Raw genomic sequence first — 15,005 nt, 5'->3', positions numbered from 1 at the left:
TTGATGGCTTTCTGTTATGACTCCATTATACTGATGGCTTTGGTTCTGTTCCAGGTTCTCTAAGTGTCCGTGTATGTGTGCGTGTGTATGCGTGTGTGTGTGTGTGTGTGTGTGTGTTCCACTCCACAGCATCATTAGGGATTGTGGAAGGATCTCTGCAGATCCTGGCTCTGACTCCTGAGACGGTCGCAGACGTCTTCATCTGGTTCTGAAGTACAGAAAGCACTGGACTGTACCAGACTACTGTCCAACTAAGACAACAGGGAGGATCATGGGAGGTACTGACTACACACTTTGTTCTCCCAGTCAGTGAAAATGAAGAAGGTTCCAGCACATACAGTGTGAAGCATGTGTCTTTCTCTGTAACAAAACATTGTCTACATACTAAAAGATACAGCGGTGAGATGATAGTGGGAACGTTTCATACGCTCCCTGTGCTTTCCTCTTAGCTATTGAAGAAACACAACAAAAACTAAAAGACTCATGGACACTGAAAAACAGCCAACACTTTAAATTTACTCTGAATTTATTAGTTGTGTCAAACTGACAGAGAGAAGTTGCAGTTCCTGACTACATGTTAAATATATAACATACTTCATTTATCATCTTTATCAGTTCAACTTCAGGACTTAATACGTTATATAGATTGATCACAATAAAATATCAGTATTCATTAAAAAGTACTTTTAATCCAATAAAGTGAAATGTATTTTAAATATGAGGCTGCAGCCACCGGCCAGCTAACGTAGCTTAGCATTAAGACTGGAAACGGGAGGAAACAGCTAGCCTGGATGTATTTGAAAGAAACAAAATCCACCCAGCAGCACCTCTCACTCATTTACACATTATTTAAGCATTTCATGGTTAACATCTTAGTACTTTTCCCAAAATGTACCTGCTTTGAATACAATCTCCAAAAACCTTAAGAAATGACCATGAATACTTAACTGCAGACTGACAGAAAGCCAGAAACACTATAGTACAGAATAATGTGTCAACTAAAACTGAAAATGAAAATTTAAAATACTAATAAAACTGTCTTCTTTTAAAACTTTGAGAAACTGTAATTTTTGCTGTGCTGCTGTGCAACTCTGACACAAGTAATATGAAATTATATGTAACTCTAATATCTCAGGGTTTTATTTTTTCTTTTCATGTTGCATCAAAGCTACAGCTGTATCCTGGATGTTGGAGGCGAGAGACAGTGTAAGTTATTGTGCTGTATTGCATGAGACATTTGCCCCCTTTTGTTAATTATTTTGGACAGTTGTGTGTTTGTCATTAATTGAAGTTTGAAAGGAGGTAAAGTTGTACGACACACTCACCGCGGAGCCACTTTGGCTCCTCGGTGTATTGCAGTTGCACTAAAAATATTGCACATACACTGTTTCCTTATTACTGTACAAGTACAGTATGTTTTTTGTTGTTGCATAATAATATGTCTTCCTGTACGCACACTGGTTATTGTGCATGGCTGCTTCATCCCTGCTACACCAGGAGAGTCCAGTCACTGGGTGTCCGGCCATACTGTAAGAGAACAAAGGTCATGAGAAGGTTACATGACAATCTTTGGTCCTCTGGGGCCTGAGCAGTAAAAAAAAATTTTAAAAAAAATAAAAAAAAAAATCTCATGTCGCTAAGCACTAAACTTCTCTCGCCTTCCGCTTAATTGCGAGCAAAACACAAATCAAAAAATGAGATCAAATATCCGTAAGCAAATCTGCAAACTCAGCCACCAACAGAACACAACACAACAGAGAAAAGGCACTATAATAAAAATCAAAACAAAATGTTCCCCAATCCATGACAGCCGCGGAGACAAATCCAATTATTTGTGTCTCATGTTGCAAATTTGTTCTAATGGTCGAAGTGAGAAAGTAAATAAACGCCTGCGAAGGGGAAACAAAAGAATGTGATTTCTAATTAACTTGAAAGAGGAACAGCAGGGCGACTTAGTAAACCCATCTTTCATCTGCTGCCTCAGACCACTCGTTTGTTTGTTGCACAATGTTGTCTTCAAGAGGGGCGGGAGGAAGAGTGTGTGTGGGGGGATAACACTGTGCTGCCTCCCTCCAAATGAAATGTCAACAGATTTAACAGCACTGCGGAAGGAGCGCAGCGTTTTCCAGCGTTTTGTCGATTTTATTGTTCATTAAGCTTTGCTGCCGCCCATCCCCCCCCCCCCCCCCTTCCCCTTCGCCTAAATCTTCTTCCTCCTCCTCCTCTCCCACTTGTTCCAGGCTTCATTTGCAGCATCTTGGCTTTGAAGATCACAAAAGGCTGAGGCAATAATTGGGTTTGTGCAATTACAGCGAGCTTAATGAGAGAATCCAGGAGTTTGTCTTGCCCCTATCTCCAACTCTCCACGCTCCGCCATTAGGCCGGCGACTATCTCTCTTTTCCCCTCTCTCTCTCTCTGAAGCACTGTCGACCAAGGGAGATGTTATCACGTATAAAGATATGGTCAACACATTCATAACACACATCATGCATGCATATAAGGGCTGATCGATGGAGAGAGCAGATATGCTAATCGTCAAGAGGAGAAGAGAAAGACAAAGACAAAAAGAAGGGAGGACAAAAGTCACAGTTAAAGAGATAAGTGTTTCGAGGACATTTAGGAGTTTCGGATCAAAGAAACTGACACCCAAAGTCTAACTAGTCCTCTACGTAGTACAAATCCAGTAAAAGTTTACGATTCTACTCTGAGAGTCCCAGTCAAGAATGTTTCTAAGAACAGTGGAAGAACCAGAGAGTCGCCCAGAGACAGACAAATGACAACAAGAGTGGAAGATTGACACCAACAGGTTTTCAAAGTTGATTCAGTCACTGAAGCTTCAATGATCCATGCACAGCAGATACATGTATGAATAAAGTGTCTGGTTATCAAGCTAGACGTCTGTTTCAGTCCGTTCTTCAGCTTTTCCTCAGCATATAGTAGAATAAAGTAAAAGGATGATAAAAGCTACAAGGGTACTAAAAAAGTAACATATTTGGTTGAAGTTTGGTGGACAGATAACTCCTCTTAGCTTTAGCCCTGGTGCAGGTAGTTGAATATGCACAGAGGGAAAATTCTCTGGTTTAGGTTGTCATGAGTCAAGATTTCTCTGAAATCTGTTGTGTTGTCACACTTCACTATGGAGTCAGGTAGTCTACAGTACAGTAGCTTGGCTCTTGTTATACCTTCCTTTTGATTTCCCGTGTGAATCCTGTAGCCACGCCTTTCTCCAGGCTTCTGTCCACACACCTTTTCCTTTCACACCAACCCTAACCTGCCGAAATACTTACTGTCGGTCATGTAAAGGCGCACTCAGGACTCCGACTCTGCGTTCTAGTTGGTTGAATACTACAATTTGGATTATTTCTCCTTAATGTTACTCCTTTTTATACAATACAAACTCGCTTATATTGCTAAGTTATCTGTTAAACATGGACAACTCATTCTGGTGGAAAATGGATCTGTGAAGAAGAACAAATCTTTACAAAGGCACCTGCACTTTTGCAGGATGAAAATTTGGTCCGTGCTGCACCAAGGACCATCTTAGCCTGACTGAGATCTCAAACATAAGAAGGCCTGACTCTTTGCAAGAGAGAAAAAAACGAGAATACTAATAACCGACTCATTGCACAGCACAACAACAGAAAGTCAGCGATATATAACACACTCATTAACACAAATCAAGCCTTCAGCAAAGAACATTATGAATCTGGTTAAACCTGCAGTGCTGTGTAGACTGTAGAGGTGGCGTATTTGTAGGCCATATCACCAAATCATTACTCATTATCTAATAAGATATCTCACTTATTATGTACTTGCAGGCAAAATAATGCATGTAATGTGTGTAAAATGAATAAGGACCAATGGGGTTTGTTTAAAAAAAGGTAATTTGATCTCATTGAGTTACATAATAAACACTCATAACAGTCCCGTAATGCAATTATAGAGGCGCAAGATAAATTAATATTTGGAGGGAAGATTAGTTTTTGTTGGGTTTTGCTGTTCATCAACTATATTTTCAATTTAGTAAGTCAGTGAGAATATCTCTATTTATTTGTCTTTTTTTATTTTTATTGATGGTGAGTATAAATGTGAGTATTAACAAGGCTGAAATGTGACAAAGTATGAATGCTCCAGGTATCGTGATGTACTCCCACGTTTTGTTTTCTTGGCTGCGGTTCTCACAGTTTTTTCACCTACAATCACATCAGTGAAGGCTTAATTTAAAGTTACCTGTTACTACATGAAAACAGAGTCCTCAGAGCGACAGGGGTGTAAAGAACACAGATGTTCAACCAGCTGTTACTGAGCTGGGGGAAACATCTGTCGGCTGTATGTGTGTATGTGCGTGCGTCCACCAACCTGTATATCTGTGAGCTCCTTTGCTATTTGTGAAGTCAACTGTGAGTTTTTATCCTGACAGGGGATGTGCAAGCTCTAAAACACACAAAGACACACAGTTTTAATAATTTAATTGGAGATGTGAATCGAATTAAAAAATCTAATTTAGAAAAACCAGCATCCGCAGGCTTCTGACGACCTCCTAAAGATGAAAACTGTCCATGTGGTCACAAGAGACAATGAGCGTCATTCATCAAAGTTTTAAAACGAGTTACATACAACTACTTTCTATTAAAATGTATGTTTTTAATAAGAAAAAAATCAAATAAAGAACAAATAGGAAAATAAAGGGCTAAATGGAAAGACTTGAATTTTTTTTAAATTCTCTCGCTATGTGTTCATTCAATACAAGGAAACAGCCAGCAGCTGGTTAGCTTAGCTTAGCATAAAGACTGGAAGCAGGTGCAGACGTTTCCTTCCATCTGAATAATAAAACCTGCCCTCCAGCACCTCTAAAGCTCACCCATTAACCTCTCACATCTTGTTTGTTTAATCTGACAAAAACTAAAAAGATCTTAGGTGTAAAACATTCAACTCAATTTGGGGTTTGACAGTGAATCGTTGCAAACTTTCTGGTCTGATCATCATAGTGTTTCCATAAAGTCCAGAAAGACCTCAGAAAAAATAGATTATCTGGTCTTTCATAAACATGTTATTCTTGAAAGACAACAGAAGATATAAATCCTGCTGCACTGCAGCTAACTACCGCTCTCCACTCTGACATAGTTAGTTAAACCATATGGTTTGCATTAGTGAACAGAGAGATACATACAGAATGTGTTGGTCTGCTCCTCTCTCTTACCTCTCCCTGGTAAATAATGCTTCCTATAGGGCAGATCATGCAGGCGGTGCCAGAGCCAAACATTTCTTTGACCCGCTGCTGCTTCAGAGCAGAGCGCAGCTGGCTCATGGTCAGGTAGCGCTCTGTCACCTTAAACTCACCCTGTGAGAAGAGAAGAGCAGAGACACCTGAGAAAATGATCCACACAGAGGAACTCTGAGATTTAATCATTAGCATTAATCACTGTATTAATGTAAGTGAGTTTTATTTCTGCAAAGACAAATGACAACTAAAAAAAGTGTTTGTCCAGTCAGGTGTAAGAAAGGCTATAGACTACTTTAAATGTCATCAAGCGTATGTGTATTTGTGTGTGTGTGTGTGTGTGTGTGTGTGTGTGTGTGTGTGTGTGTGTGTGTCTTTCTCACCCATTTCTTGGTTAGGTCTAGGATGCTCTGTCGGGTTATACCTGGGAGGATGATACCATCCAGAGGAGGAGTTGCAAGCTCCTCCTCTGAAAAACATAATACATTATTTAACACAAATAGTTAATCAATAAATAAAAGATTGTTTCAAGCCAAAAAAACACGTCCTGAGGCTGTAATGAAGCTGTTCTGCCACTAGAGGTCACATTTGTAAAATGCTTACACTGATGCTTCTCTTTTGTAGATCTTTTCTCTTTTTTTTACAGTTGATAATTTATTTCACATATGAAAACAATTATAAATCCACATCTTCTGTGACTGTGAACGGGCAAGCAGGGCTCTGGTACTGATGAAGACTCACCCCCATCCTCATTGATCCAGTGCAGGAAGACGTTCATGGTTCCTGCCTCAGTGATCTGGTGGTCCTCTCCATACAACCACAGCACCTGCTGGCACCCATAATCCACTGCTTCATACTGGGCAAACAGAGCACATCCGTAGTTCCTGAAAAAATCCACAGAAACAATTGCAATTAGCCCTTTTTACTCAGTTATTGCATACAGCGCTGCATGCAACTGTAAAACTGCAGTTAGATTAGATTTGTGTCAGGATACAAGAATATTTGGTGCTTTTATTGGGGCTGATTGTTCTGCACCTACTGTGTGTGCATTAATGAAGTGTATAAAACTAAACTCAATCATTTCATGTCAGGAAAAGCTAGAACAACTTGGATATTTTCAATAACAAATCAAACTAAAATTGGAGAAGCGTAGCACTGAGGGTTCTTCTGCCCTTGTCTTTGAGGTTTATGAGTTTAGTGCACTGACTGACTATCAGCGAATAAAAACTAAAACATGCATACAATATGGGCCTACCTACCCTCCCATCTTGCAGTCTCCCGTTCCTCCTTTCCAGGCTCGTGTGTACTTTGGGTCGGCCCACAAGGAGATGTCCTTGGCCTCATTGTTGAAGTATGAGCCCGCTTGACTCAGGATCACATACAGCAAGGCACTGGACGGCTTCTTTACACCCAGGGAGGGCTGCCATGGACACATAAGAAATGTATTTTAAATTTCATTAATTAAAAAAAACAAATGACAGCAGCACTTCACGATCCTCTGTACCTCAGTGCTGATAAATGTTGGTCTAATGTACAGACTGGCTGGGTCTGAGTGAGGAACCCAGTCCTGGTCAATCTCTACCAGCCGCCTTATGCACTCCAGCAACTCGGACTGATCAAAGGCCTGAGAGAAGCAGAGAAAGACAGCATTCATTTATTCTCTGCCGTCACATATGCTTTCATCAGTCCATCCATTCATCCATCCCATTCATCTTACAGGTAGACAAGCTCTTTTAGCAGAGTTGGCCATGCGGTTCATGTTGAGCATCGGTCTGAAAAGGCGCAGGCGGTTGTCATCTCCACGGTACACCTTCAAGCCTTCAAACAGCTGATGAGACGAGAGCAGAGAGGAGAAAACTGAGTACTAAACCAAGTCAGATCATTATCATTTATTTGTATTACTAGATATTTATATTACAAATTCTAAACGTATGTTTTGTTATCATACACAACAATATGGTTGAGATTAGGGCCAAAAGGAGGCACCCAAATTATTACATATTTTATTTTTTCAGATAGATTTTCCTAACTCTTTCACAGACTCTTTCAACTGTTTATAATATAACTCTGATTCAAACAACAACGTCAGAGCTTTCTCTCTGTTTTCCTTGTAATTAGGGCATCAGTGAAATTATTCTCTTTATACATGTCCCCGGAAATGATTAGGAAATAAAATCAATCATCAGGTTTAATTTCTAAAATAAAAACGTAAAACCTGTTTAAAAAACAAACCCTCCATTCTACCTGGAATAACTCAAACTTACTGGGCCCAAAAACATTGCAAATAGCCTGTAAAATACCAACCACGTGTTTTTAACTGCAGAATATAACTCCTCCCAGGTGTCAGACTGGAAGGATAAAAAACAATTAACATTATGTCATATAATGTTCTGTTATTTCCCCATTTCTTTGGTTTTATTTGGTTTCTGTGTGAGTATATGCTTTAATTACTTAAATAAAGGTTTTGGACAAATCGGTCATCTCCATATTTATTTGATCTTTATCAGCTCTTGATTAATGTCATATTTTACTTGCATGTTGTGTAAGTGGCTCTTCTGCTGATACCCCGATTCAAGATTTTATTCCCCCCATCCTGAGTCAAAGCTGACTCCTGACATGACCAAGTGAATCAGTGTTCACCAAAGAAAGGTATAAAGAGCTTGAATCATTCCAGGTCACAGCACCTGTATGCCGTAGTGTAGTGACGAGCAGGCTGGGTTCAGTGACAGGTTCCCAAAGGGCCTAATGAGCGGAGCCTGCCAGCCCTCAGCAGCACTCCACTCTATGGTCAGCATGTGGTCAGTGAAGACAGTCCCAAAGGAAAAAACATCCAGTTTGGTCTTAGGAGTGGAGGACAGTTGGATAACCAGGTCAGCTGCCTTAAAACACACAGGACACAGTGTCACATCAGAATGAATCCGAATGTGTTATACAGGAGTCCAGTCTCTATTAACCTTTTCATTCATGGAGCATCGTGTGCACAGTTCACATATCGCTGCCTAACACCTTAATTACACATCATCCTTCTCAAGTCAAAGACACATATACTCATGCTGTAGCTTTTTTCAGCCATGACCTCTGGATGAATGTGTGTAATGTTAATGAGTAATATTAGTGTTCACTCTGATTAAAGAAAATGTAAAAAAAAAAAAAAAGAAAACAGGAATAACCTTAATAACCTTATATAATAAGAATAATATATATAGAATTTATACACAAACACTGTCTTTGCAGTTGATATCACTCAAAATAAAAATGAAAGTCCCTGCAATTTGAGTGACTATTTGTATACATGCATTAAGGTCAAAGGTCATGGCTAGAGACTGAATAGTGTAGCATCACATTAGCACAGAAGGGGCTTGAATTGAAGCCATCCAGTCTCTGACTCCCCCGTGTCCCCTGCTACCTCTACAGTGCTGCAGCAACAGCCGGCTGAGAGAGATGTGTGTCATTTGTCCAGAGCTGTGAGAAGAGAGACAGTTGGGAGTGCTGTCCTTCCCTGCTGTTATATAAGACCCAGTTGTGTGATTCTTCTTGCTGGCCCACCATTCAGTTAGTTACCTGTTCCAATTGGCTGGGATTAGATCGACCCTTTATCCCCTCCCTTCTTGTGCAGAAGGTTGCTTGCACCATAATCCCAGATTACAGCGCTGGAAAGTGGCGAGCAACCGCAGCACCACACTGCATGAAAGTGCTGCACTTTCCTCTTCTTCTGCTTTATTTTTTCCTCACAGTCAGTTTGTCTCTGATTATCAATATTACATCACATGCTCAGATACATAAAGACTTGTGTTTTTTGAGCGGTTAACCTTCTCTGCTACATGTTGTCTGTTTAAGAGCCAAGAATATCCACTTCTACACCATCTTTGTACAACTTTTTTGGTGTCTCACCACACAATAACACAGCAGGCCTAGTAGTCCATGAACAGTGGCACTCAGAATGAGCTGTAATCCTTCTTCACTGTCAGCTGCATCCCTGAGTTCACACACAGTCCAGCTAATGTTCGATTGGGATTAAGTGGCCATAAATATGAGCTTGGCTGGATAACCAACCATCCTCTGGTGTGTAAGAGGGCAGTGAAGGAGGTTAGAGGGAACACAAGGCTTTGAATCCAAACGCTGTTTGTGCAATATCTTTTGAATTGTTCGTCTGCCTGACATAGTACAGGCTTCAGGGTAATGTAAAGCACTGTAACAAGATAAACCATAAGAAACTGGCACACATCTCCAGACCAAAGCCAACACTTGTCCCGGTGAGTGTGTTGTGTTTGCACATGTCCGCCCTAATCTCTACCTGAGCCTGCTGTCTACTGCTCAGGCGTCCAGGGTCAGAAAACAAGCAAAGCTCCAGCGACTTAGCGTGAGCTGGGAAAGTGGATTCTGCTGAGCAGGCTGGACCAGGAGGAAGAGGAGGACGAGCACCAGAGTGGACACCGTGTCCTTCCTCCCCGAAAATGGCGACAACATGGACATTATTCTGTTTCAAAGGACGTTCAGGGCTAAATCAATAGCCTCAGAAAAGGCTTGTTCAGGTTAACAGCAAGTGGACTTTTTCAAATGCCGGGATTTCTGATGGATTATTTGTTGATGTGGTTGTTGTCAGGACAAGAGTACCGTTGAATGACTGTGGCTCTCAAGGCCTTTGAGTGCTCTCTGCAGCATGAGGACAAGCAGCAGTGCTGGAGTATCTTCTACACGGAGCAGCAGGGGGGATTTTTGAGTGTCAGGAAGCCAAGGAATCACCAAGATGCTGCAGCTGGAGCAGCTACTGAGGGTGGGTGCTCTTAAATCAAAATGGCATTTAGACAGTGGCATTTACCAACATCTATCAAAGCTTTGCATACTATCCATTCAAACCAAATTATGAAATAGTAAAACAACTTGTTTCATTACCTTAAAGCTTGAAATGCTGTTGTCAGCCATTGGAGTGGTAGACAGGTAGCTGCTTCCCTGAAAACAATTTTAAATGTTAACAATACAGTGATGACAATAAAAATAAACTCACTCATTCATTCATTCATTCAGTCTTCTTCTTCTTCATCTTCAAATATGTACATATACAAATACAGTGTGCAGAAGCATTGCATGAGAAAGGCCTTTCAGGAAGGCATGACCTGCTGAACAGGATTAAATATGTGGTAAAACCACCTTTTATCAGACTGAGGATGAACTTGATCATCCACTTCTCACTTCACAGTATTACCAGGTCACATGAGTCACATAATATTTTGTCACTGCATACTGCAAACCTATCCCTGTTGAACAGCTATAGAACAGCTGCGGAGACCCAACAGGTCCTCTGCGAATTAGACTGATCATATGTATATTTTAGTATTTCTCTCAGGCACAGAGGTTTCAGCTCAGTGTGGATGTGGATTTTGCTATGTGTGATGATTTTTCATTTTCTAATTAATTACAGCACTAATTTCTGGCCTGTGTATAATATATTGTGTTCACCATCACATTGGGATGAAAGCCATATTGAGGAATTTTTTGAAATATCTTTTTAAATGCAGGTGTAAACAGAAAAAAAAAAAAAAGCTGTCTGTAAAATGACTGTATATCACCGGCCTCAAACACTTACATACAGCTTTAGTAATCTATAGGTTATCAACACTGTACACTTACACTTACTGCCAGATTAAAGCCCAGCCTGCGTCACCAATATTTATCCCCAACATTCACGTTAGTAGCCCGCCGGCCTCCTCGCAGGATAAGTTCCCTTCAGAGCAGGAGAGACGTCTGACTCAAAGCTGGCTGTGATGAGAATGAAACCGGCTTCACATTCCCCCTGCTAAACCGCTTACCGATCGCTCAGGTCGCAGCCAGTCCCGTCCTTGCGCTGCAGTTACACCAAACATCCAAATGAGTCCACCAGTGGCACAGTCATCAATGTCTGAGAGGGGGTTTGTGGATTTCTTTTTTTTTTTTTTATTTCTTTTTTATTTCTATCCATATTTATTTTATTCCATGGACGAGCACCCGCCGCGCCGGTGCTGCTGTGCCGCGCCTGGGCCGCAGGGCGGGGGTGCAGCCTCATTTTTACTCCTCGCCTACACCCACTGAAAGTTTGAGGCGCTCCTCTCCGTTTGCGTCTGGACGCTGCGCCAAACATTTCGTGGAGGGGTCTTTGCTCATACACGCTTCACACCACAGCCAAAAAAAACAAACAAACAAAAAAAACAAACACCATATTGTGCCGGGGGACAACGGGTATCTGAGAGAGTGACGCAGAGGGTGAGTCTCCTTCAGACTTGCTGGCCAGGTGCGTGTGTTTGCGTGGACTCGTCCTGCAGAAGTCCTTGTGTGTTGGCGCTGGATTTGTAAAAGTCCCTGCGGTGTGTTTTGTCGTGGCCGAACACCTACTTGAAATGTTTTATAAACTGAACCTTATCGAGCAAAAATGGTCCTGTGATGAAATCGTATGTGAGATCCAATCTGAAGCTGCTACTCCGACTGCGGGGAGGTGAACCGGAGAGAACGAGATAAAGGTGAAGTCTCGGGCTGATGAGCCGGTGCGCGCACCTGGAGCCTGAGTGGGCGGCGCTTTGGATTTAAACGCGTTTTCCAAAGCTTTCAGATCAGAGACCTCGCGGACTGGTTTGTGTGTGCAGCCGTCTCTGTGGACTCTCCTGTCACATTTACGGCCCCTTGTGCAGTGGTTTGTGTGGGTAGGGAGATCGAAATGTGATGCCCTCTCTGTCCCTGTTCTGTCTCTCTCATCTTCATGTTCTAATGCTTGTATGACGGCTCTTATCACAAAAACCTCTGTGTTTGACAGCTATTGAATCTTGGGAGTAATATTAACTATTTTGGTATTAGGTGACTCTATGGTGACTCCATAGATATCGTTTTTCATATTTGGCTTCTGTGTACTGGTCTCTACCTGCATATTTTCTACCTCAATCCTTTAAGTTAGTTCAACCAGGGAAAACAGTCTTAAACACACTTATCCAGGACTTTATGGTGTTCACTATGTACTCATGGCTATCCACCTGTAGCATAACCATGGCCTGCTCAGTGTTTTTATGTATTTGAGCTCTTTTTGTCTCCAAATTTAAGTATAACCTAAGTACTTTCTGCTCATCTCTCCCCAGACTTCAGCCTCTCCTCTAGCCAGGAAGCCAGCACTGCAGCCCTGCCATCAGCAGCATGGACTATTACACGCCTCAACCGAACCGTCGGCACAACCCTGTGGACAGCATCTGCCGCAAACTGCAGACCATTCAGTGGCGCGGTGACCGGGAGCCCAATTCACCTTTCCAGATTCCCAAGCTTTCCTCCAGCAGTTACGACAGCCCCCAGTGTGGCCTCAGGCACAACCTAGAAGCCATCCTGAAGAAAGGGACCCTCCACAGAGACGAGGGGGAGAGGGGGAAGGAGAGGCTGAAGGAGAAGGAGAAGGGGAAGGAGAGGGGGAGAGGGATGGGGATGCCGAGCTCTGCAGCCTCCCAGAGGAGCACCCTGGGTCCCTCTGTCCCTCTGGCCACCCCGTCCACCCCTTCTACACCAACTAACATTACATACACCATCACTAGCACCCTGGGTGAGAGGAGAGGTGCAGATGGGAGTGATTTAAGACAAGTGAAGACATGGCAGAGGTATTGTTCGACACCCACAGGCCAATCCAAAGACTCCCCTTACTTTACGTTCACACGAGGACCTCAGTCGGTGCAGCCTGAGAGCGAGAGGCCGAGCAGGAGCCCGCCTCTGTCTCGTACCTTCACCCCGAGTCACAGCACCCTCACCTACAACCTCAACTTCTGCTCCGCGGACACAACAAACTCGACGGAGTGTGAGCTTCCGTACCCAGCTCTGGTGGTGAAAAGACTGTCCATGGGAGATGGAGGTAGGGAGGAGCTGGGGTGTGCAGGTTGCTTTTGCAGTGAACACAAAAAGGACCCATTACTCAATGTCCCATTACTATATTTCAGCCACATCTCATGGTATTCTTCAGCAGATGGAGTTTTTCTGTCGAGCAAACTTCATCTCCTGATTAAGAGTGTGAGATGGGTTTGAAAACTGTGGGAAAATGCTTGTAAACTGACCTTGGATTAAGCTTTTATTTTGTGAAACTAAATGGATTATGCGTAATTTTGGCACCAGAAAAATGCTTGAGACGCTGATTCCTGTAGATAAGTTTTAGGTTATAGACTGGAAGTCTGGCATCCTGGGAGGGTGTTTTTAATACTTCAAAAGTAATGTTTTTATTACCTGAAATTTGATTGTCTAAAGATTTTCAAAACAGTGACTCAGGGAGTAACTGTTGAATTGTAATAACAAGAAGAACAATATGAAAATGCAGCTACTTTGCAGCAAGACGGGATTACTAACCAGGCGAAGCAAATATTTTCTCTAGGGCCCTGGAATCACCAGCCCACCTGCCTTTTCCCTTTATTTTATATTCAGCATTGATAAGGACCTTAAGGTTGATTCTGCTCTGTCATGGAGTCTGTTTTCTGTCTAGATCTAGTTAGAATCGTACATTATTTCAGTTTTTCCACATTCCTAAATGTAAATTTGTTTAATGAAGTCACCACACAGCAAAATTAGGATGAGGTTGTATTCCAGGGCTGTCAGTTAGGCTAAGTCTGCAATTTTTAGACATTGTTTTTATTATTTTGTCATTTCATTGACTCATGGATGATGAAATAATAATGAAAAAAAGATAAAAAAATAATATTTGTAGCTCCAAACTGACTTATGCAACTTTATAATGGTTGCTTTGCCTGAAGGAAAATTTATCATGTGCTCACTTTGCTACACAACTCAATACAGTCTGTGTTTGGTGTGTGTGTGTGTGTGTGTGTGTGTGTGTGTGTGTGTGTGTGTGTGTGTGTGTGTGTGTGTGTGTGTGTGTGTGTGTGTGTGTTGCATATTCATATTCAGGAAGCTCAGTGGCCTCTGAGAACAGGAAGGAGAATATGGCAGAAATCAGCCTCATTTGTGAGGAGAATCTGCTCGATACCATCTTCCATGCCTGTGATACCCAGCGTCGAGGTACACACACACACACACACACACTGCTTGGGTCACACAGCAACAGAGTCTTCCAGCAAACTTTATGCAACCTAATGATGAATTATACCTTGTCATTAACAACACTATGGCAGTGTTATTCTGTGTGGACAGTGGATGTAATTCCCTCGGCTTCTAACAGTCACACAGTCACACTGTTGTCTGAGTCTTCCTCAGTGCTTGCTGGGTTTGGTGGGCACAAGATCCTTCACATTTTCTCTGCTGTTGTTTTCTCAACATTTTTAATGCTCTTCTGGACTGAACCATCTTGTGCAGCAGAGGTAGGGGATATGATATCTAAAGAAGTGGGGAGGAAACGTTTGTTTTGTTTTTTTTAATTAATTTATACTGTGTGTTTCTGCCTGATTTTCAGGAATTTTATTCACCAGTTTTTAAGAAGACTCCTGACATTTTTGTTCTTTTATTTTCACCCCTTGACTTGATTGCACCCCAGATTGTAGGCTCCTCAGTTGTTTGTACTATTCAGGTGATAGGTCCAGGTTTCTCTCTTTGGGCTTATGGTTTTTCACAGATGTTATTTAGGTTGAAAAATAAAATGAACATAATTGAGGAGGTCCACTGCTAAAATGCGATTAAACTATGTTTGGTCTGAACTTTTTTTAGCTTTTGTTCCAGCCCAGTGCTGCCAGGGAAACAGCAAATTTCTGTCTAATCCAATTTTGTGTTATGTTAGGTTCTGACACCGAACAGTTTTGGAGAGGAGTGTCTCAATAATATAAAAATAATAGATAGACTGAAACTTTA

At 41.9% G+C, this 15,005-nt stretch overlaps 2 protein-coding genes across 10 annotated transcripts in view; one reads left to right on the top strand and one right to left on the bottom strand.

Moving 5' to 3' along the window:
• Nucleotides 1-518: 518 nt before the first annotated feature.
• Nucleotides 519-11,160, bottom strand: bcat1 (branched chain amino-acid transaminase 1, cytosolic). Its single transcript, XM_071501988.1, has 11 exons — nucleotides 11,030-11,160; nucleotides 10,116-10,172; nucleotides 7,907-8,101; nucleotides 6,940-7,050; nucleotides 6,727-6,846; nucleotides 6,482-6,642; nucleotides 5,964-6,106; nucleotides 5,606-5,691; nucleotides 5,202-5,342; nucleotides 4,361-4,435; nucleotides 519-1,527 (listed from the first exon to the last, which is right to left on the bottom strand). Exons 1-11 carry the CDS (start codon nucleotides 11,081-11,083, stop codon nucleotides 1,489-1,491), a joined length of 1,182 nt encoding a protein of 393 aa, XP_071358089.1. The 5' UTR covers nucleotides 11,084-11,160; the 3' UTR covers nucleotides 519-1,488.
• A 158-nt stretch (nucleotides 11,161-11,318) lies between these two features.
• lrmp (lymphoid-restricted membrane protein) overlaps nucleotides 11,319-15,005 on the top strand; it is a 32,753-nt gene continuing 29,066 nt past the window's right edge. For 5 of the 9 annotated variants that reach the window (XM_071501983.1, XM_071501980.1, XM_071501982.1 and 2 more), the window contains exons 1-3: nucleotides 11,744-11,893; nucleotides 12,320-13,071; nucleotides 14,112-14,222. In XM_071501983.1, the coding sequence (XP_071358084.1) occupies nucleotides 12,375-13,071; nucleotides 14,112-14,222 (808 nt within the window). In that variant the 5' untranslated portion in view covers nucleotides 11,744-11,893; nucleotides 12,320-12,374. Of the gene's footprint in view, nucleotides 11,488-11,743; nucleotides 11,894-12,319; nucleotides 13,072-14,111; nucleotides 14,223-15,005 lie in introns of those variants that run through there. The other 4 variants (XM_071501978.1, XM_071501979.1, XM_071501975.1 and 1 more) reach the window with 4 other exon arrangements.

The sequence above is a fragment of the Trachinotus anak genome, unplaced genomic scaffold (genome assembly GCF_046630095.1).
Source record: "Trachinotus anak isolate AG129_WGS33_773 ecotype Australia unplaced genomic scaffold, CSIRO_AGI_Tana_v1 ptg000018l, whole genome shotgun sequence".
Taxonomy (NCBI): domain Eukaryota; kingdom Metazoa; phylum Chordata; class Actinopteri; order Carangiformes; family Carangidae; genus Trachinotus; species Trachinotus anak.
Note: the sequence above shows the minus strand (reverse complement) of the source record. Positions and strands in the feature narration are given on the sequence as shown.